We start from the raw sequence: 23,493 nt of genomic DNA on the forward strand, positions 1-23,493 counted from the left end.
ATTAACATTCAAAAAATAAAAAAATGCATGTCTAGCAACAAGACATACTCAAAGCAACAGAGTTAGTACTAGGATTTTTAAACCAATAGCCACAATCTTCATTTTATTATGTCTCTGTCAAGTTGAAAGTCAACAAAGTCGTTCATGTCATGGAAGTTGGAACTGTACATGTAGTTTGTGTATTGTACCATAGTGTGTACTGTATGGCCCGATTCCGAGAAGGGCCGGAGTGCATATTTCCAGAGAGTGATTACCTGGAAGTAAAAGGTGTGTATGTGTATACAATGTGCGGAAGAGTGACGTGTACAGGGTGCATGTAATTTGTAAACATTTATAAACTGTAATGTATTTCGTGTACATCTGAAATTAAATACATGTCATGTGTATGCAAATTTGGAAAAGATGCACTGTACTGGGATTTTGACGCTAATTTGGGGGAAAATGCGTCCAAGGGAACGCATCATAAAAAAGTTCCCATTGGAATGATCGTGGACTGATGCGATCGCGAATAGGGTGGGCGGGGCTCCTAAACTTCCATTGACAACAGCAAATTATTCAGTCACCACCGTGAGAACAACATTATCTTTTTTTTTTTGCCAATTAGGAATTTTATTCGCATTTGCAACTGTGGCGAGTGCTATCTCTGTGGATAAACATTTAAAAACTGAATTCATCTAGCAAGAAGACGATGCCCATAGCAACAGCCAAATAATGGTGTATATAGGGCTGGATATGCAAATGGTTAAACCTTCAATAAATCTGGAGGTGTATAGATGAAGAATATTAGGTGTATAATGATTTCATCAGGGATGTGCAAATTAGGTGTGAAAATTTGAATATTTGATCAAAAAACTTATATCTCAAAAAGTAATTGGCCAAATGAGACTGAAACTTGGTGAGATGTTTCTAAAAGTGTTATTCTGCAGATTTTCTTCAAAACAGTTTGACAGAATTGGCTCTAGCAACCATGACCACACCCTTAGCAACAACCAAATGCCAGTATATTTTGGTTATATAAGAACATTATCTGGTAGGCAAGTGATTAAACATTCAAAAAATATATGTAAATACCTCTAGCAACCATAACCATGCCTATTGCATCAGCCAAACGGTGGTGTATTTTACAAAGATAACAGGGAATCTTATTCAAGTGAACACACATTCAAAAAGTGTATGCAAATATGCCTAGCAACATGACCACGTCCATGGCAACAGCTGAATGATCACATATATTGCAAAGATAACAGGTATTAATAGGCAATGGAATAAACATTCAAAAAAGGTATGTAAATGTGCCTAGCAACAAGACCACGCCCATAGCAACAGCCAAATGATCACATATATTGCAAAGATAACAACACAGGGATTCATAGACAAGTGAATGAACATTCAAAAAACATGCAAACATATCTAGCAACATGACCACACCCATAGCAACAGCCAGATGATCATGTACATTGCAAAGATAACAACAGGGTTGGATAGGCAACTGGATAATCATTCAGCAAATAAACACCTTACCTAGCATGGATCAGCATGTGGGTAAATATTATTAAAATCTGTACAGTCGTGCTACAATGCCATTGGCACTATTTTTAGTCCGTGCCGGACGAAGTCCGGACGGGGACTTATGGATTGGGTTCCGTCTGTCTGTGCATCCGTGTGTCTGTCCGTCCGTCCGTCCGCAGCCGTTTCTTGGAGATGCCTGGACTGATTTTTTTCAAACTTGGTACCATGGGCAACATACGATGGCATACATATGCACGTCAATTTGTTTTATGATATGATCCAATATGGCCGCCTAGCAGCCATTTTGTTTGCGAATTTTCCCTGTCCAAAGCCATAACTCAGACATGCGTGAACAGATCTCATTCAAAGTTGGTATTAGCACAGTGTTCTATGACATACATGTGCATACTCATTGTCGTCGTGATACGATCCAATATGGCTGCCTGGCAGCCATTTTGTTTGTGAATTTTCCATGTCCAAAGCCATTACTCAGACATGCTTGAACTGATCTCATTCAAAGTTGGTATTAGGACAGTGTTCTATGACATACATGTGCATATCCATTTTCATCGTGATATGATCCCCCATACCCGACCAATCCTTTATTGTTGTAGGCATGTTCCATGTCCAACAAGCAGACACAACATATCTAAGTCTGTTTGATTTAGGTTCAAAAGTGTTCGTGCGTGATCGGAGTAGTCATAATTCCTTAAAACCCAATCATAGTGGGGACTATGTCATTCTCAATGACTTGTTTCCCATGTATCGACTTGTTATAGAATCATGAGTGTCTGCCAACACATGCAACACATACATGTAGGGGTCTATGCATGGTTTGACCTTGCTGTGAATCCATGCGTGTATGAGATATACCTAGTATGTATTTATGCCGATCAAGACTAAATCTTTCCTCTAAATGATGTGCTTTCAGGCCTCTTTTTTTCTATGGTGTCATATTCCAAAGCTTGTAATAGCTCGTCCAGCGGCAGCAGCAGCAAAGCTGCCGCGTAGCAGCTCAATGATTAGTACGCTTGCGCGTCATATATATTATGTGAAAAAAATTGATGGTTCTCTCAGGGATGCATTGCGGCGTGCAGTGACTACGCATGCGCCTTCCATATACTACGTGCATTCTCCACGCGCAACCGTATCGTCATATAGAATAGGCGATATCATGCATTGCAATATTGTAACAGTAGGCCTGTTGGCACAATTATCGTAACATTGTAACAAGTATCGAGGCATCACTGTACCCCAAGGAGAAATTGTTACACTATTGGAAGTTTGACGCATGGCGGTACATGATACGGACCACTGATGACATAGCGCAGTTAAATTTCTGGGTTGTGGAAGTGCGGTTTTGACATTTATATTGTCGATGATTGATTTTTTTTACATGTTCTAAAAAGAATAACTACTTTCCTATGTTTGTTGGTACAATAACATTCCTAAATCATCGAGTTAAATTGAGAAATCGTGATGTTCGGCAAGATGTCGACAAAAAACATTTGTCCAAAGACCAACGTACGTTGGTGGAGGGTCTATGATAAGTTGGCTGATTAAAAATGAACAAGATTAATCTAATGGCTATGATGGTTTTTGAAACCAACAACTGCATAGAGTATTGACTTTCTTTACTTCTCATCATATGTCAGAGAATTAGATGTCATTCAATAAAATAAATTTTGATGGTCAACACCCCTGGAAAATGACCCAAATCAAATGTATGAACCCTGGCCCAGGTAGCCGGTCACAAATGAATCTACCCTGAGCGAGCTTATGGGCTTTGCCTAGTTATGATATTATATTATAGGATGGTACAGCAACTTTTCAATGTCTAATTTCATTCATATTGATATGGCCGTGAATGCAAGTTATGTATTCTACAATTCTTGTTAATCAAACCATATATGATCAAACATCACTGCCAAGTACATTCCAAGTTTGTCTACAGTTCTTGTTAATCAAACATCACTACCAGGAGATCTAAATCTCAAACTTCACTTTGATGTATAGGATTATTTTGTTACTGGTTACTGATAGGTCAGTGGCAGTGTCAATCCATTTGGGTGGATGCTAAGTATACACTGCAGAGTTTCATATTGCGGTTAGAAAAAGTATTAAATTAAATGCACATAGTAAGAAATAGGGGCAGTTTTTGAAAACTGATAACTTAAGAAAAGTTTTCAAATACAAAATGTAAATGATTTATATCCATGAACTGAGTTGTATAGTTGTAATAAATAAGCCCCAACAAAAAGAAAGTATATTATAGTCAACCAAGTTGTAATAAAGACTGTGTGATATATTGAACTGAACTGAATCTAGGAAAAAAAACCAAGGTCAATGGTGTAACATTTGATATCAAGGATATGCCTACAACTTTAAGATATTTTGTCAGTTTCTTTCACTTTTAATTTTTTTCTGTTCATATAATTTTTTGAATTTATTTTTTTTTGTCTTCAGGGTATTTGGTCATTTTGAGAAGCCTTTATTTCTAGAACTATGCAGACATATGGAAACAAAGTTTGTTCCAGCAGGTGCATTCTTGTTTAGGAAGGGACAGATAGATGATAGCATCTATGTTGTACAAAGTGGTCAACTCAGTGTCTTCATTACTGAACCGGTAAGTCATTCCAAAGGTGCAAGAGTCATAGATAATACATTCCCTAATTAAAGTGAACAAATCACTACATTGATGTGGTTTGCATGAATAGCTAGGTCATGTCTGTCTGTCTGTCTGTCTGTCTGTCTGTCTGTCACTCTCTCCCTCCCCTCCCCTCCACCCCCCCCCCCTCTCTCTCTCTCTCTCTCTCTCTCTCTCTCTCTCTCTCTCTCTCTCTCTCTCTCTCTCTCTCTCTCTCTCTCTCTCTCTCTCTCTCTCTCTCTCTCTCTCGGTGGTTGGGTGGATGGGAGGGAGTTTTGTCTTCAACAGCAGTCATGGGTCTTGTATTGTTTTTATTTTAACAGACAGGTCACAAGTGAATGCATATTCACTAGATTAGAACTGTGTTTGGCCTGCACAGTAAAAAAGCTCACTGACAGTCTTAACTGGAACAGCTAAATATGTAAAGAGCACAACCATGATGGGATTGTGGATGTGTGAACAAAATAGTTTTGACAGGGAGACATCTGTCACTAGACCAACTTATCAAACATTTTTTATTCGCACAGATCTTGTCAAAAAAATCCTCATTTCTAGCCCAAAGAATGTATGATTTCGCTTAAAATGAGCTACCCAACCATTTTTAGCACAACTCAACTGATAAGGTTCAGTAGTGCTGTCGGCATGGCAAAGTGACTGTCTGTCTGTGTGGATATGTGTAAACAACTTAAAGTAAAAAACTGCTGGACCAATTGCCATGATATTTGGTGGGTGTATTACCTAAAAAGTATGGTGTCTAGTTGGGAAATTGTTCAAATCAAAATGATCTTAACATCGTCTGTGATTTGGGTAAAAAAATGTGATTTTTGGTCAAAACCATAAATTCAAAAACTATTGGGCAGATCAGTCTGAAATTTTGTAGGAACATTCTTAGAGGTGTTTAGATTAAGAATTTTTCACAGCATTATGATCCCATCAGTGATATGCAAATTAGGTATAAAAATGTGTCTTTTTGGTCAAAAATCTGTAATTCCAAAACGACTGAGCAGATTGGGCTGAGATTTAAAGGTGATTCAAAATGCTCACATTCACTTTTGCTATTTTGCTAGACGACATGTTTGTGAAACGTATTCTGGTTTTAAAACTTAAAAAAATTGTCTGCAAACACCTTAAAACTGACCTTTTTTCTGCCAGTTCCCTTAGGATTTACTTCGAGAGTTTTTGGGTATTTCCGGTCCCACCTAGACCACGCAATTTTGTGACGTCATAGAGGGACATTGTTAGCACTCAGGCTATGACGAGCATCGTCAACAGGTTAAAAAACTCAACAATGTTGTGAAAAAATACATTGCTGATGGTTGTAATAGACATCAGTAAAGAAAAACTACTATCTACATGTCTTATTAACCCACATTTACCGATTTTTACTTACACTATCTGACTATTATCAGTGTCTGTGGGTATAAATTCAAAATATTCCGTTCCCCATATTATGGTAAAATAAATCAAAATGGCTAGACTAAATGTACATAAATACTTGTAATTTCGGGGTGTTTCACATTCAATGACTTTTATTTATCTGATTTTTAGCACAACTGAACTGAGGTTCAGTAGTGTTATAGGGATCGCCTGGCGTGTGTGTGTGTGTGTGTGTGTGTGTGTGTGTGTGTGTGTGAACAACTTAAAGTCAAAAACTGCTGAACCGATTGGTTGGTCCATTAACTTGGGTGTCTAGTTGGGAAATTGTTCAAATCAAAATGATCGCATCACAGGTGTGTGATTTGGGTTAAAAAATGTGATTTTTGGTCAAAAAACTTAAACTCAGAAACTACTGGGCAGATTGGCGCGAAATTTGATGGGAACATTCTTACGGGGGTGTAAAGTAAGATTTGTTCATGACGTGATGATTCCATCAGTAATATGCAAATTAGGGCTAAAAATGTGTCTTTCTGGTTAAAAATCTATAATTCCAAAACCACTGAGCAGATTGGGCTGAAATTTAATGGGAATGCATCTAGGGATGTATGGAAGAAGAAATATTAAGCATACAATGATATGAGTGATATGCAAATTAGGTGTAAAAATGTTCATTTTTGGTCAAAAACTGATATCCCAAAAAGCACTTGGTCACCGAGTCTCAAACTTGGTGAGATGTTTCTGAAAGTGTTATTCTGCAGATTTTCTTTCAAAACATTTTGACAAAATTGGCCCTAGTGACCATAGCCACGCCCTTAGCAACAACCAAATGGCAGTATATTTTGGTCAAATAACAACATCATCTGGTAGGCAAATGAATAAACATTCAAAAAATGTATGCAAATACCCTAGCAACCATGACCACGCCCATAGCAACAGCCAAACGGTCGTGTATTTCACAAAGATAACAACGGGGATTAATAGACAATTGAATAAACTTTCAAAAAATGTATGTAAATATGCCTAGCAACAAGACCACATCCATAGCAACAGCCAAATAATCACGTATATTGGAAAGATAATATCAGGAATTCATATAAAAATGTATACAAATATATCTAGCAACATGACCATGCCCATAGCAACAGCCAAATGATAGCATATATCGTAAAGACAGCAACATGGTTGGCTAGGCAACTGGATAGTCATTCACCAAATGACCACTTATTGTTAGCATGGACTACCATATGGATAAACATTTTTAAAAACTGTACAGTTGTGCTACAACTCCATTGGGGGTATTTTTATAATTTGTCGACAAGAAGCATTACAATATCATCGTGACAGCATATTTTAGCCCACTCACTCATGTCTCTTTTGAATGGCGTATTTAGCAACAAAGTAAACATATTTCATCTTGAATAAATATTCTAGTAGTAGTAATTATTAGAATACCCATGGAAAACTTCAAGAAGGCATATCAGGACATGCATTGTCACAATATTATTGTTGGTCCCATAATACACTAATTGATTTGATTTGTTCCGAGCATATGGAAACACGTTCCGAGGCATTGCATGTAAATAGCACTGTGTACCACTCAATTGTCAAGGTTCATATAAGTTACTTGCTAAATTTCTATGAAAAGGACGTTAACGAAGGTTTATTAACCTAATTTTATTATCAGCAATAAAAATTGTAAAGAATTACAAACTTTCGTGAGTTTCGTGTTGTCATTTAATGACTTTATAGCGACTCATTGAAAAGAAAACTTCTATGGTTTCCCTTGTTGCGATATCACTTCATACAACAAGACTATTTAATATTCATTAGAAGAATTTTGTAATGAATCATGGTATCCGAAGTATACAGTTTATGAAACCAACAAATCAAATATCACGATGTGTTCATGCTATTCTATATGATTGGACAATATTGACATCGGCAATCAAGGTCGTGACCCCAGCACATGGTTATGAGAGAAGCCTGCAACTAGGTTGGAGCCACGTTCGGTCCAATTTCTGTTTGTTTTGATGTTAGAGACATTTTTTTCTGTATGACTTTAAGGATTTTGCAATATATCTAATTGATAAATATAGATTATATCATGTGGATAAAGTCAACCCGAGTGTGCTCTACGAGTCCATACACACACTACTACTTCAGTTTTGATTGGGGCGGGGAACTGTCCTACGTATACTGCCGAGGTGACTGCCCGTGAAACAAAACTTCTGCCTTGACAACACTACCCACCTACCGATAATAATATACCTAATAATCATCTGTACATCGTGATAAAAAAACTCGCAATATTTCAAGTCCCCAACAAGTCGATGAGACCTACTTCTACTTCCGAATCTGATGTTTTACATGGGTCTCAGACTCGAACTAGACCTTCACTCCCTAGACAGCCCTGCCTGAAAATAATAGATGTAAGCTTGCGTTCACAAGCCAAACGTGATAATACAAGACCACAACGAAAACTGTAAAACATTTAAAGGTCACTCTCATTTCATATATATATAGACAACAAAACTAGGTTGGCCTCATTCTACATCTCGCCAAGGAAGTCAAAGGCCTATTCTGTAAAATCACTGAACTTTAGTAGCAATCAACTTCTGCGACTGGAAGGAATCGACAATCTAAACATTATTGGTTCGAATTATTACTAGTCAATATATTCTAGTTTATATCACTAGAGGCATTTTGATATCGACCTGTAACAGTAGTTGAGCTCCTAGTTTTATCCAAGGCTGAATAGGCAATCAACTTGAACCCAGTATACTCTCCAACATCACTACCATTTTCACTATTGTTGCTAATATCATAGGACATGACACCTACATAAAAGCCAAATCTATCTATTGAACATTGTAAAATCGTCATTGAAAGAAGATTCATCACTCTGAGATTAATTCTGATGAGTATCAAAGTCAGAATTACTATTGTCTACCATTGCTTTCTATACTAACTGAGACGAAATGGTTCTCTCTACGATGTCATAATCCCCAAAAGGGAGAACAATAGGCAGTGTAACTTCAAGTTCATGGCTGCTTGGGTTGCCGCTGATCGCCAATTTTAACTCTTTTTTCTCACTTATCATGCAATTTTGAATAGTCAGCTTTGCATTTACTGGTTATGAGACGTATAAAGAACATTTTTCAAGGTTGTGGTATGAAGCATTTTGAATCACCTTTAATGGGGATGGATCTAGGGGTGTATATATGATCTCATCAGTGATATGCAAATTAGGTGTAAAAATGTGAATTTTGGTCAAAAACTTATATCTCTTAAAGTACTTGGTCAATGAGACTGAAACTTGGTGAGATGTTTCTAGAAGTGTTATTGTGCAGATTTTCTTCAAAACCTTTGAACACAATTGGCCCTAGCAACTATGACCACACCCTTAGCAACAACCAAATGGCAGTATATTTTGGTCAAATAACAACATCATCTGGTAGGCAAGTGAGTAAACATTCAAAAAATGTATGCAAATTTCCCCAGCAACCATGACCACGCCCATAGCAACAGCCAAACGGTGGCAGGTAAAGATTTTTAAAAACTGTACAGTTGTGCTACATGCCATTGGCGCTATTTTTGATCACCCAAACTGACCTACAGATAAACAGGTTGATAGTCATGGCAACATACTAAAATTACCTAACCCTTATAAGAAGTAAAAAACAAATATACCAAACAATATACAATCTATATTTCAAAAATGGACAAGTATATGGGCATTGAAAAATAAATAATTATTTTATAACAGGATGGAACTGAGATGGCAATGAAGGAAGTGTATCCAGGAGAAAGTGTCCACAGTTTACTTAGTGTTTTAGATGTCATCACTGTGAGTATACTCTCTTGTTTCTACATCTGTTTTCTGGATCAAATCTTAACTCTTTTAAATTTAAGATCACAAATAATTCTGAATATTTATCTGCAGAATGTACAATGTAGAACTGAACAGCCTTGACACACAATTGTACACTGCCGTATACAATTATTATCCCTAGCACAGACCTATCCTGGCACAACTACATAGCTTCCTCAACTCCCCTGCCAGCATACATTCTGGCCTCATTAAGCACATATGATTAAAGTGTACATGCAAAGGTACATACTTTTTTTCGTAATTATGTTTATTTTGCCATAAAAATAAAGGAAATCAGGTTTGTAATAGTACAATATAATTCTAACACGAGAAATTGCGCGAAAAATGAGGCACTCTCGGCTCAGCCACAGAGCACCTTCAGGTAAGTACCTCTCATTTGCATATGGATAGGACAGGATTTGGAACTTTATGACGTCAATGCAGGAACACAAATGCATTCGTCAGTGTATCTTTACATGTAAAGCCATTATGGTCGAACCAGAAGGTCAACTTCAAAACCCGTTTTCGCCAGAACCCGACGTTGAATATTGATCAGATTCCTCAAGCGTAGAGCAATACACTCCAGCATTAACATCTGATGGTGTGATTTAGCCAAATTCATTCGAACCGACCGCTAGCAGTAACGATAGTTCCTCTGGTAGTGAATGAGTATGTCCTAGTGAAGCCGTGTTGTTTACATAAAGTGAAGGCTGTTGTCAGCGTCTTTTGTTGACATAACTATTGAATGGGTGGAAAACAGCTCCTGCAGACAATGTAACGAAACAAAAATTATCTAATATTTCCATATCCATCAAACATACAGAGATCGAATGAGAATGGCTTCAAGGGTTCCCCATAATATTCTCTCAAGTTGTTCAAATGTAGCATGTGTCGTAACAGTACATTCGATCTATGACCAAAATCACCATTCAAAATCTTCGCAAAAGTAGACCCACAAATTAGTTAGAGCAGAAGTTTTGTTGGATAACCATCCATCCCTCTTGAAAGCTGTGTACACGTACTTTATTTCATTTTTTTACTGCGTTCATTTAACCATCCACACAGTGACATGAAGTGATTTTATCTTCTTTCAAAGCACGGCCCATGTTTACTGAAGCCGGCCATATTGTGGTGTATTGTGTATTGTCTCCGACCATTTTTGTTTGAGTTTTTTATGGATAGACATGTCTTACGTTGTGGAAGTTATTTGAGCATGAAGCTTAGTACTGACTGTACTTTGCTGTGTCCATCCACTTTGGACATGTGATTGGCATGACGCAGTAATTGTTCAGGTAGACAAAACAATGGAAACAAAAATAGCAACATTATAATGAGCATTGCGTCTTTTTACTTTGATATGATTCCGACGATGTACATGTGATGTATGACAATGAAAACGATTGACTCCCAGCAACATGGAAATCAAAACATACAGTCGGACTACGCATTGTTTAAAAACAAATGCTATCATAGTGAAAATATTTTATGAAGCTAACTTGCTTTCTTGAAAACATCATTTCAAATTATTTTATTTGTCTTCCTTTTTTCGCTTTGACCATGGCTACACTGGTGGCGTGGAGAACCCCGGCCCTGGTAACATTTACCGACTTTCACTGTATGGCGTCACTGTCCAGTTTTTACCCATTATTACCTACTCAGTTATATCACTCGGAAATGTGTGTAGGGTAATCGTTTCTCTGCGGGTGCTGCCGACAAAACACCAGGGAACCATTGTTGTCGGAAGACTATAAACTGGTACACCACAATATGTACAGTTACAGATAATACTATATGGCAAGCGTAATTAGTAATTCATAAGTAAACATTACACAAAGGCTTAGAAGGCTTTTGTAACACGTGGGACCTCGACACCTTTCGTGAGCTGGTTGAGGTGCACAGGGGATTAAGGGGGCAAGTATTTTTGCGACTTTCTTACCAATGGCAATGCGCGCAATATTTAGATGTATGAATGCAATTTCATTTATTTTTATGGCAAAATAAACATAATTACGAAAAAAATTATCAACCTTTACATGTACACTTTAAAGCATTGATATAGGAACATCTGTCCTACCATGTCCTCACTGATACAGTTTGGTTAATAACTGAGACGCAATCATGTTTCAAATCTTGCCCAGGGACTTCATCAGTTGAAAAATAAATGACAGTGGCAAGGCTCAAATCAGCAACTTCCAGATTCCAAATCAATCATTGACTACCGATATAACTGTTTAACCATTATGATCCCAAATAACGCCTTTCCAAATTTTCCTGTGTTGTGTTTATGGGGAAATGTTTTGGTCTCAGGTTTCCTTGGCAACCATACTCTGAGTAAATAAGAGTATTTGTGCCAATTATCAATGCATACACTATCATACACATATATGCCAACGACAATATACAATGTATATTGCCATTATACCATAACTCAGACATGCTTGAACAGGTCGTCGTCTCACCCCCCCACCGCCCCCCACCCCATTACCCTACAGACTCTGTCCAACCTGGTGGGTTCCGACAGGCGAGAGAGATTGTTGTGTCCTGTTCGAGCTCTACGTTGGTACATGGCTCATACTAAACCTTTTCGTGGAGTGAGATCTCGACTCTTCATTCCATATGATCCCGGGAACAAGTCTGATTGCTCGGCGGCCATAATCTCAAAGTGGATAATCAGATGGGCATACCAAGAAGTGTCTGATGATAGTCTTAAATCATCCAGAGTTACGGCCCATGAAGTTAGAGCCATTTCAACATCTTGGGCAGTACATGCAGGAGTCCCAGTAGCAGAAGTTATTAACGCTGCTACCTGGTGGTCTCCTAATTCTTTCATTAGCTACTACCTGAGGGATATGGCCCAGGAGGCTACAGAATTAAGCTCTCTGGGACCATTTTGTGTCAGCCAGTAGGTTGTATAAATAGTTTGCTGACAAATTCTAACCCAAGAGTAGTATAATAAAGGTGAGTATTTTCGATGAACAGAATTGAAGTTTCTACTGAAACTAATGTCTGTGAAGAAGAAAATACTCACCTTTATGGTGATTCCCTCCCTCCACCCCACAGTTCCTTCTTAGTATTCTTGTTTTCCCCTTTGTCTAGTATGAAAATTTTTAGTACTGAGCGGGAAATAGGGCATTGTGGGTCAACCACAGGTGGGTCAGGGGTCACAGGATGTTTTTTTATTTGCAAAGTTAAGGCTAAAGCAAATGGGTAAACCCAATAGTAGTATAATAAAGGTGAGTATTTTCTTCTTCAGAAATTAGTTTCAGTAGAAACTTCAATTCCAAAATTATTGAGCAGATTTGGTTGAAATATGATGGAACGTTCTTCGTGGAGTTTAGATTAAGAGTTGTTCATGACATGATGATCCCATCAGTGATATGCAAATTAGGGCTAAAAATGTGTCTTTTTGGTCAAAAATATATAGTTCCAAAACTACTAAGAGATTTAATGGGGATGCATCTGGGGATGTGTAGATGAAGGTGTATTTATAACGTGATGATCCCATCAGTGATATGCAGATTAGGTCTAAAAATCTCAATTTTGGTCAAAAACTTATATCTTGAAATTGTATGGTGAATGAGTTGAAACTTGGTAGGGATGTTTCTGGTATTAGTCTGCAGTTATTGTTGAAAACATTTTGACACAATTGGCCATAGCAACCATGACCACACCCTGGCCTTAGGAACTGTGAAATGATGATGCATATTACAAAGATATCAACAGGGATGGGTAGATGAGTGACTGAAGATTTTTTAAAATGTATGCAAATATGCCTAGCAACAGGACCACGCCCTATAGCAACAGCCAAATGATGGCAAAGATGAAAATTGGGAAGGGCAGGTAAGTTAATAAAGATTCCAAAAATGTATGCAAATATCACTAACAACAAGACCATGTCCATAGCAACAGCCAAATGTGCTACAACTCCATTGGCTATAAAGGAAGTATATTGGATTCTGCTACAACAGCATTGATGCTATTTTCATTCCTGAAGGAAGGGACTATTAAAATGGGCTCTGTTTTTCCGTCCGTCCATCTGTGTGTGCGTCCATGCATCTGTCTGGCTGTGCGTCCATATGTCATTTATATGACATTGAAATAGCCTATTTTATTTTCAAACCTGGCACAGAGGTAACCAGGTTTGATTAAAATACTAGTAGGCTATGTCCATGTCATGATATGGGACATATGCATGTCATTTTGTTTTGTGACATGTGTAAATTTGACTGTATCTGTGGTCAAAAATCAACATTTACTGCTTAACTCAAAAACTGTAACACATACAGACCCAAATCAAGTGTCTAACCCCCCCCATATTATCAGGTGCAAGCTTAGTTTTAAGACTACCACATAACTCAACGTCATTTATACATCGAGATCCCATTCAAACGTCTTTCCCCATATTATCAGGTGTAAGCTTTCTTTTCAGGCTTATAGACCTTTGACATGGACTTTGGCCCTCAGGGTCACTCCTGCCATTTCCTGCATAAACAGTCACATTATACTATGTGTATAGTATTTGTGCCTCATGTTCTTTCCAGTCATGTATTTGAGGGGACTGTCTTTTACTAAGACTGACTGTATTTTTCATACCAGCATTTAAATAAAGGTCATAGTGTGACCAGGTCATAAATAATAGTTTTGTTAATTTTGTGTGATGCCTCAATAACCAAACCTTTTATGTTGTGTTTTTCATAGGGTCACCCAGCTCCTTACAAGACAGTGTCAGCAAGAGCTGTAGTTGATAGCACAGTATTAAAATTACCCGCCAAGGCTTTCTGTACAGTGTTTGAGAACTTTCCAGAATCTCTTGTCAGAGTTGTACAGGTAATTTATATCTCAACAAAGGATCTATACCCGGATAGTTTATCATTTTACATTGCACTTTACACTGGGATGGCTTATCCCGTACATCACTGTACTTTGTGTGAAAGTGAATTTGTTTGCTTGGAAATCGAGGGATTTGTTAGTGTAGGTCCAGCAGGTGTTCCTCAGAGGGGACTATTACTTTTAGTTTGATCCATCTATCTGTTCTGTCTGTTTGGTGTTCATGTGTGCAGGCTTAGAAGTCTGTATTCAGACGCAGATTTTATTTTGTTGTATTCCTAAAAAAAAATTCTGAAATATGTTTTATTTAAATACTAGTTGTGTGCAAATACATAACCTATAACATACAATGTAATAGTCAGCATTTACACTGCACATACAGAACACATACTACTCACTGAGGATTCGAACACATAAAGTATAATCTAGCATCTGTACTATCTCAAACGCCCCCAGTGTTTAACCAAGCATTCAAGTTAAAGATGTTCCACTCCTGATTAACATAGAATTTACATAATCATGGTGGACAGCCCTAACAGCTGTTGACGTGCAATCATGAATGTGATTTTTTATTATCCACGGATAGACCTAACCTTATCCCTGAAGTGAACTGAACATTCTTTACTGAGGCTATAAACTGTGTATATGCGATTTATGTCAATGAACGACGTAATGCATATTTTATAAATGACCTTACACCTGCCTGTCGACATGTTGGTCATCCATGGTCTGCATCATGTACATGTAGTTGCATGCACACAAAAATGCCACATTTGTTTTGTTATGCAAATAGCTCATGAATAATTCATAGAAATGAAATGAATTGATACTATGAGTTTTTCTTGAGTGGCTGTCAAATTTGATGAAACTTGCCACAGATATTGATGATACAGAGATAGTTCTTAGTGAAATTTAGTGCTGTCAATTAATTGCTCATTTGCATAATTAACAAACTTTGGCAGTTAGGGCCTATTCCAAGAAAGACCACCAAATTTGATGAAGCTTGCCAAAGATATTTTCCGAGAAAGATATGATGGTATCAATTCAATTGCTAATTTGCATATTTGATGAACTTTTGCAATAAGAGATATATAGCCAGGACTGTACTGAATTCAAGTAAACTTGCTGCAGATATTGATTACACAAAGATACAACAGTACAGAAAGACATTTCAAAATCTCAGCAAGCACAATGACAACATTTCCCCTCATACGGGTTATTCTATATTTCTGTAACACAGGCATTGTATTGCTTGGACTACTGAGAAAAATATTGAAAATTCCCTGTATCATAGAAATATTTGTAATGAGACAATCTTTTCTTACAACACTTGACCAATATTTTCACTTGTAAAGTTTACAATATACACATGAATTTAAGAACCAGAAGGAAAACTGATAGTATCAATTCAGATATTCTTAGCTAAAGTTTATGTTTGCTTTCAGAATGTTATAGAATAGTGAGTACTTTGTTTGTTTATAGATAATTGTGGTGCGCCTCCAGCGAGTAACTTTCATGGCCTTACACAACTATCTTGGTTTGAGTATGGAGTTGATCAACCCAGCAAATCAGAGTGATAAATCATTCTCTGTGCACTCCATCTCACCAAAGACAAGTCCTGTCAAGAAAGTTTCACGTCGTGTTACATCTGAGGAAAGTGTGGACACTGAGGAAGTGACAGAAATATTTGACTTTGAGGAAGAAAGAATGGAGGTAGAAAGGAGAAAGAAAGGTACCATGTGCAACAGTCATATCTGTACTTAATTATTTGTGACCAGAATTCACTGCAGTTTTGTCAACTATTATGTGTACAATTGTAGTGCTGGAATCAATCTTTCAATACATGTACTCTTTCTATCAATCTATCAATACATCAAGTACATATACAATCTATCAATACATCAAGTACATATACAATCTATCACTATATCAAGTACATGTACAATCTATCACTATATCAAGTACATGTACAATCTATCACTATATCAAGTACATATACAATCTATCAATATATCAAGTACATGTACAATCTATCACTATATCAAGTACATGTACAATCTATCAATACATCAAGTACATATACAATCTATCACTATATCAAGTACATATACAATCTATCACTATATCAAGTACATATACAATCTATCACTATATCAAGTACATGTACAATCTATCACTATATCAAGTACATATACAATCTATCACTATATCAAGTACATATACTCTATCACTATATCAAGTACATATACTCTATCACTGTATCAAGTACATGTACTCTATCACTATATCAAGTACATATACAATCTATCACTATATCAAGTACATATACTCTATCACTGTATCAAGTACATGTACAATCTATCACTATATCAAGTACATATACAATCTATCACTATATCAAGTACATATACAATCTATCACTATATCAAGTACATATACTCTATCACTGTATCAAGTACATGTACTCTATCACTATATCAAGTACATATACAATCTATCACTATATCAAGTACATATACTCTATCACTGTATCAAGTACATGTACAATCTATCACTATATCAAGTACATATACAATCTATCAATACATCAAGTACATATACAATCTATCACTACATCAAGTACATATACTCTATCACTGTATCAAGTACATATACAATCTATCACTACATCAAGTACATATACTCTATCACTGTATCAAGTACATGTACAATCTATCAATATATCAAGTACATGTACTCTATCACTATATCAAGTACATATACAATCTATCACTATATCAAGTACATATACTCTATCAATATATCAAGTACATGTACAATCTATCACTATATCAAGTACATATACTCTATCAATATATCAAGTACATGTACAATCTATCACTATATCAAGTACATATACAATCTATCAATATATCAAGTACATATACAATCTATCACTATATCAAGTACATGTACAATCTATCACTATATCAAGTACATGTACAATCTATCACTATATCAAGTACATGTACAATCTATCAATACATCAAGTACATATACAATCTATCACTATATCAAGTACATGTACAATCTATCACTATATCAAGTACATGTACAATATATCAATACATCAAGTACATGTACAATCTATCAATACATCAAGTACATATACAATCTATCAATACATCAAGTACATATACTCTATCACTGTATCAAGTACATATACAATCTATCACTATATCAAGTACATATACAATCTATCACTATATCAAGTACATATACAATCTATCACTATATCAAGTACATGTACAATCTATCACTATATCAAGTACATGTACAATCTATCAATACATCAAGTACATATACAATCTATCAATACATCAAGTACATATACAATCTATCAATACATCAAGTACATATACAATCTATCACTATATCAAGTACATATACAATCTATCACTATATCAAGTACATATACAATCTATCACTACATCAAGTACATATACAATCTATCACTATATCAAGTACATATACAATCTATCACTATATCAAGTACATATACAATCTATCACTAATCAAGTACATATACAATCTATCACTATATCAAGTACATATACAATCTATCACTATATCAAGTACATATACAATCTATCACTATATCAAGTACATGTACAATCTATCACTATATCAAGTACATATACAATCTATCAATATATCAAGTACATATACTCTATCACTATATCAAGTACATGTACAATCTATCAATATATCAAGTACATATACTCTATCACTATATCAAGTACATATACAATCTATCACTATATCAAGTACATATACAATCTATCAATATATCAAGTACATGTACAATCTATCACTATATCAAGTACATATACAATCTATCACTATATCAAGTACATGTACAATCTATCACTATATCAAGTACATATACAATCTATCACTATATCAAGTACATGTACTCTATCACTACATCAAGTACATATACAATCTATCACTATATCAAGTACATATACAATCTATCACTATATCAAGTACATATACAATCTATCAATACATCAAGTACATATACAATCTATCACTATATCAAGTACATATACAATCTATCACTATATCAAGTACATATACAATCTATCAATACATCAAGTACATATACAATCTATCAATATATCAAGTACATATACAATCTATCACTATATCAAGTACATATACTCTATCAATACATCAAGTACATATACTCTATCAATACATCAAGTACATATACAATCTATCACTATATCAAGTACATATACAATCTATCACTATATCAAGTACATATACAATCTATCAATATATCAAGTACATATACAATCTATCACTATATCAAGTACATATACAATCTATCACTATATCAAGTACATGTACAATCTATCACTATATCAAGTACATATACAATCTATCAATATATCAAGTACATGTACAATCTATCACTACATCAAGTACATATACAATCTATCACTATATCAAGTACATATACAATCTATCACTATATCAAGTACATATACTCTATCACTGTATCAAGTACATATACTCTATCACTATATCAAGTACATATACAATCTATCAATATATCAAGTACATATACAATCTATCACTATATCAAGTACATATACAATCTATCACTATATCAAGTACATATACAATCTATCACTATATCAAGTACATGTACAATCTATCAATACATCAAGTACATGTACAATCTATCACTATATCAAGTACATATACAATCTATCAATATATCAAGTACATATACTCTATCACTATATCAAGTACATGTACAATCTATCACTGTATCAAGTACATGTACAATCTATCAATATATCAAGTACATATACTCTATCACTATATCAAGTACATATACAATCTATCACTGTATCAAGTACATGTACAATCTATCACTATATCAAGTACATATACTCTATCACTGTATCAAGTACATATACAATCTATCACTATATCAAGTACATGTACAATCTATCACTATATCAAGTACATGTACAATCTATCACTATATCAAGTACATATACTCTATCACTATATCAAGTACATATACTCTATCACTGTATCAAGTACATGTACAATCTATCACTATATCAAGTACATATACTCTATCACTATATCAAGTACATATACTCTATCACTGTATCAAGTACATGTACAATCTATCACTATATCAAGTACATGTACAATCTATCAATATATCAAGTACATATACTCTATCACTATATCAAGTACATATACTCTATCACTGTATCAAGTACATGTACAATCTATCACTGTATCAAGTACATGTACAATCTATCACTATATCAAGTACATATACTCTATCACTATATCAAGTACATGTACAATCTATCACTATATCAAGTACATATACAATCTATCACTGTATCAAGTACATGTACAATCTATCACTATATCAAGTACATGTACAATCTATCACTATATCAAGTACATATGCAGTCTATCACTATATCAAGTACATGTACAATCTATCACTATATCAAGTACATATGCAGTCTATCAATATATCAAGTATATGTACAATCTATCACTATATCAAGTACATATGCAGTCTATCACTATATCAAGTACATGTATAATACATCTATATATGAATGTATATTAATAGATGAAGTAAGCTGCCACATTAGATTTAAGTTTGACCTTGGCTTTCATGGAACTTCAAAATTGCTCAAGAGCTTAGCAAGTTTTGCACATAAAACTTTCTGTTTAAAATGTGACATTTTGCCGACACCCATTGATCAAGATCGTGAAGTAATAATTATTAATGTACATAATTTATGTTGATGGTTTTTTGAAGAAGACAATAATTTAATTGTCAACTCCTTTGTTATTAGAGGAAATCTGTCATGTTTACATTATTTCATGTCTTTAGCTATATGTAGTCTATGACACTTCATCTCTCCTGTAATGGAGTTAGGTAACATCATGACTATGCTAGGATTGATATCATGAACTCACATGGATTACAAGCTAATTGTTGGACCTTCTTTTAGGCACCAATTAACAGCAGAACAGTGTTTGGGAACTGTGTCATGACACTTGATATAATGATAGTATTTAGAAGAATTGTTGTCAAACAAGTGAGATTAATCATTCAGTGTTCTCCCCACTGTAGAGAAAGCACAGTACAAACACCATCCTTGCCACCTAGTCCACATGCTTGACAGGTTTTTACCATGCTTCAAAAGTGTTCTACCATCCTTGAGCTTTAGTAATCTTTGAATGACAAAATCATAATAATATTTTCACATGAAGAGAAATGGCTGTGTGTGTGTGTGTGTGTGTGTGTGTGTGTGTGTGTGTGAGTGATATAAACATATCAGCGTATATTCCAGTGCTGAAGACATGCATATTATATGCTGATCACTATGCAAACCAATATACAAATTACTATGCTAATTATATGTAAATTAATATGTAAATTAGTCATCATCCTTGCAATCTATCATGGGGAGAACACTGATCATTGTCTTAAATATAGGGAAGGTTGGTGACTAAAGCAACCTTAGCAACAAGTATACAAACAGTTTTGAAAATGTAGTTAAGAGGGTGTTTGATTATTGAGGTCGTTGTTCATTACAACTAGAAAATCATTTTTATTATCTCTTGTTGGTGAAGCATTACTGTCATTCATTACTACAAAGTTCTTCATAATTTTGCACTTTTAGTAAACACGGGTGTTCACATTTTCTGAGATTAGGTCATACTTAATTCAAAATTGTGCTTGTAATGTCTTGTTATGGACTGCCTTGAAACCAGAACCTGCACGGGGCTGGGAAACTATATTAATGATCTTTCCTTTTAATGGTGTTTCTGTGTATCTGTCTTTGATCGTGTGGGGTTCTGTTTCTTAGAAGAAGTAAAAGATGTCTCTAGTAAAGAAAGCTTGTCTTTGGAGGATGTTTTAGAACCACAGAGAAGATCACGAAGTACATCACTGCCTACAGGTATGCAATCTGTACTCAAATGACCATTAGTATGAAGGCTTCTTTTGTCAAATTTAAACTTTCATTTTTGGTGAAGGTTTAAAAAACATTGACATTGCATGATATATATTTCTATTATCACAAAACTGGTGATGGTTCTCACCTACCATCTTCAATTTCAAGGTCATAAAATTATTCCTCATTAAATGTTTGTGACTGTGTACTTTCCATTGAATGAAAAAACTATAGCATATTTTCTTTACTTTGCAACAGTCACAAATGAGAGGAATTTTTCCTTTCCAATTTTTGGCACAACTGAACTTAAAGGTGTGACACTGTGTGTGTGTGTGTGTGTGTGTGTCTGTGTGTGTGTCTGTGTCTGTGTCTGTGTCTGTGTCTGTGTTTGTTCGCATGATTTGTGTGTGTTAATGACTTTTATAAGATTAAATCCACCATACTGATTGCCTTAGTATTTGATGACATCATCACTTAGGGTGTGATCACACCACTGGTATATGTTTGATATTATATGATTGATGGTGTTTCAAGGGATATGTAGAAGAAAAATAGGTCATGAAATGATAGACAGGTAGACTTGTCTGAAATTTGATAGGAACTGAAAGAGATATTCAATTATTCAATACAATATAGTTTAATACAGTTACAAAAAATGTAGTTGTTCCGACATATCAAACTTCAGATAAACAATGCAATATGTCTCTTAAGTCTTGTCAATAAAAAATAATGACTAGTAAGCTTATGCAATGAGCCAATCCTGTGGAGGCCTAGCTCTAGAAATATACACATGTTAATGCAATGAGCCAATCCTGTGGAGGCCTAGCTCTAGAAATATACACATGTTAATGCAATGAGCCAATCCTGTGGAGGCCTAGCTCTAGAAATATACACATGTTAATGCAATGAGCCAATCCTGTGGAGGCCGAGCTCTAGAAATATACACATGTTAATGCAATGAGCCAATCCTGTGGAGGCCTAGCTCTAGAAATATACACCATGTTAATGCAATGAGCCAATCCTGTGGAGGCCTAGCTCTAGAGATATACACCGTGTTAATGCAATGAGCCAATCCTGTGGAGGCCTAGCTCTAGAAATATACACCATGTTAATGCAATGAGCCAATCCTGTGGAGGCCTAGCTCTAGAAATATACACCATGTAAATGCAATGAGCCAATCCTGTGGAGGCCTAGCTCTAGAGATATACACCGTGTTAATGCAATGAGCCAATCCTGTGGAGGCCTAGCTCTAGAAATATACACCATGTTAATGCAATGAGCCAATCCTGTGGAGGCCTAGCTCTAGAGATATACACCATGTTAATGCAATGAGCCAATCCTGTGGAGGCCTAGCTCTAGAAATATATACCATGTTAATGCAATGAGCCAATCCTGTGGAGGCCTAGCTCTAGAAATATACACCATGTTAATGCAATGAGCCAATCCTGTGGAGGCCTAGCTCTAGAAATATACACCATGTTAATGCAATGAGCCAATCCTGTGGAGGCCTAGCTCTAGAAATATACACCATGTTAATGCAATGAGCCAATCCTGTGGAGGCCTAGCTCTAGAGATATACACCATGTTAATGCAATGAGCCAATCCTGTGGAGGCCTAGCTCTAGAAATATACACCATGTTAATGCAATGAGCCAATCCTGTGGAGGCCTAGCTCTAGAAATATATACCATGTTAATGCAATGAGCCAATCCTGTTGAGGCCTAGCTCTAGAAATATACACCGTGTTAATGCAATGAGCCAATCCTGTGGAGGCCTAGCTCTAGAAATTTACACCATGTTAATGCAATGAGCCAATCCTGTTGAGGCCTAGCTCTAGAAATATACACATGTTAATGCAATGAGCCAATCCTGTGGAGGCCTAGCTCTAGAAATATACACCATGTTAATGCAATGAGCCAATCCTGTGGAGGCCTAGCTCTAGAGATTTAATATGATTTATGATTTAATATGATTGCCATGGTAACATCCATCCATGGCAAGTAAGGGAGAAAAGCCTTAAAGGCCTATATAATACCTGTAGTGTTCCAGTACTGGTCCAAGACAATTTTAAAGTCTTTAACAGTTTCTGTTCCAATAACATGTTCTGGTAAATTGTTCCAGTGGAGTACAACACGTTGAGAAAAGATATACACCATGTTAATGCAATGAGCCAATCCTGTGGAGGCAACACGTGTCCGACATACCTGAATGAAATATTTTTAATTCAAAAAAGAATAGTTTGCACCATAACTGATAGTCACT

At 35.7% G+C, this 23,493-nt stretch overlaps 1 protein-coding gene across 4 annotated transcripts in view; it reads left to right on the top strand.

Annotated features, from left to right (window-relative positions):
• The window catches only part of LOC144441174 (patatin-like phospholipase domain-containing protein 7), a 108,666-nt gene that overhangs the window by 11,962 nt on the left and 73,211 nt on the right, over positions 1-23,493 (top strand). For 2 of the 4 annotated variants that reach the window (XM_078130718.1, XM_078130722.1), the window contains exons 6-10: positions 3,976-4,135; positions 9,300-9,380; positions 14,103-14,231; positions 15,714-15,963; positions 21,146-21,238. In XM_078130718.1, the coding sequence (XP_077986844.1) occupies positions 3,976-4,135; positions 9,300-9,380; positions 14,103-14,231; positions 15,714-15,963; positions 21,146-21,238 (713 nt within the window). The remainder of the gene's footprint in view (positions 1-3,975; positions 4,136-9,299; positions 9,381-14,102; positions 14,232-15,713; positions 15,964-21,145; positions 21,239-23,493) is intronic. The other 2 variants (XM_078130719.1, XM_078130721.1) reach the window with 2 other exon arrangements.

This window comes from Glandiceps talaboti, chromosome 10 (assembly GCF_964340395.1).
Source record: "Glandiceps talaboti chromosome 10, keGlaTala1.1, whole genome shotgun sequence".
NCBI lineage: Eukaryota > Metazoa > Hemichordata > Enteropneusta > Spengelidae > Glandiceps > Glandiceps talaboti.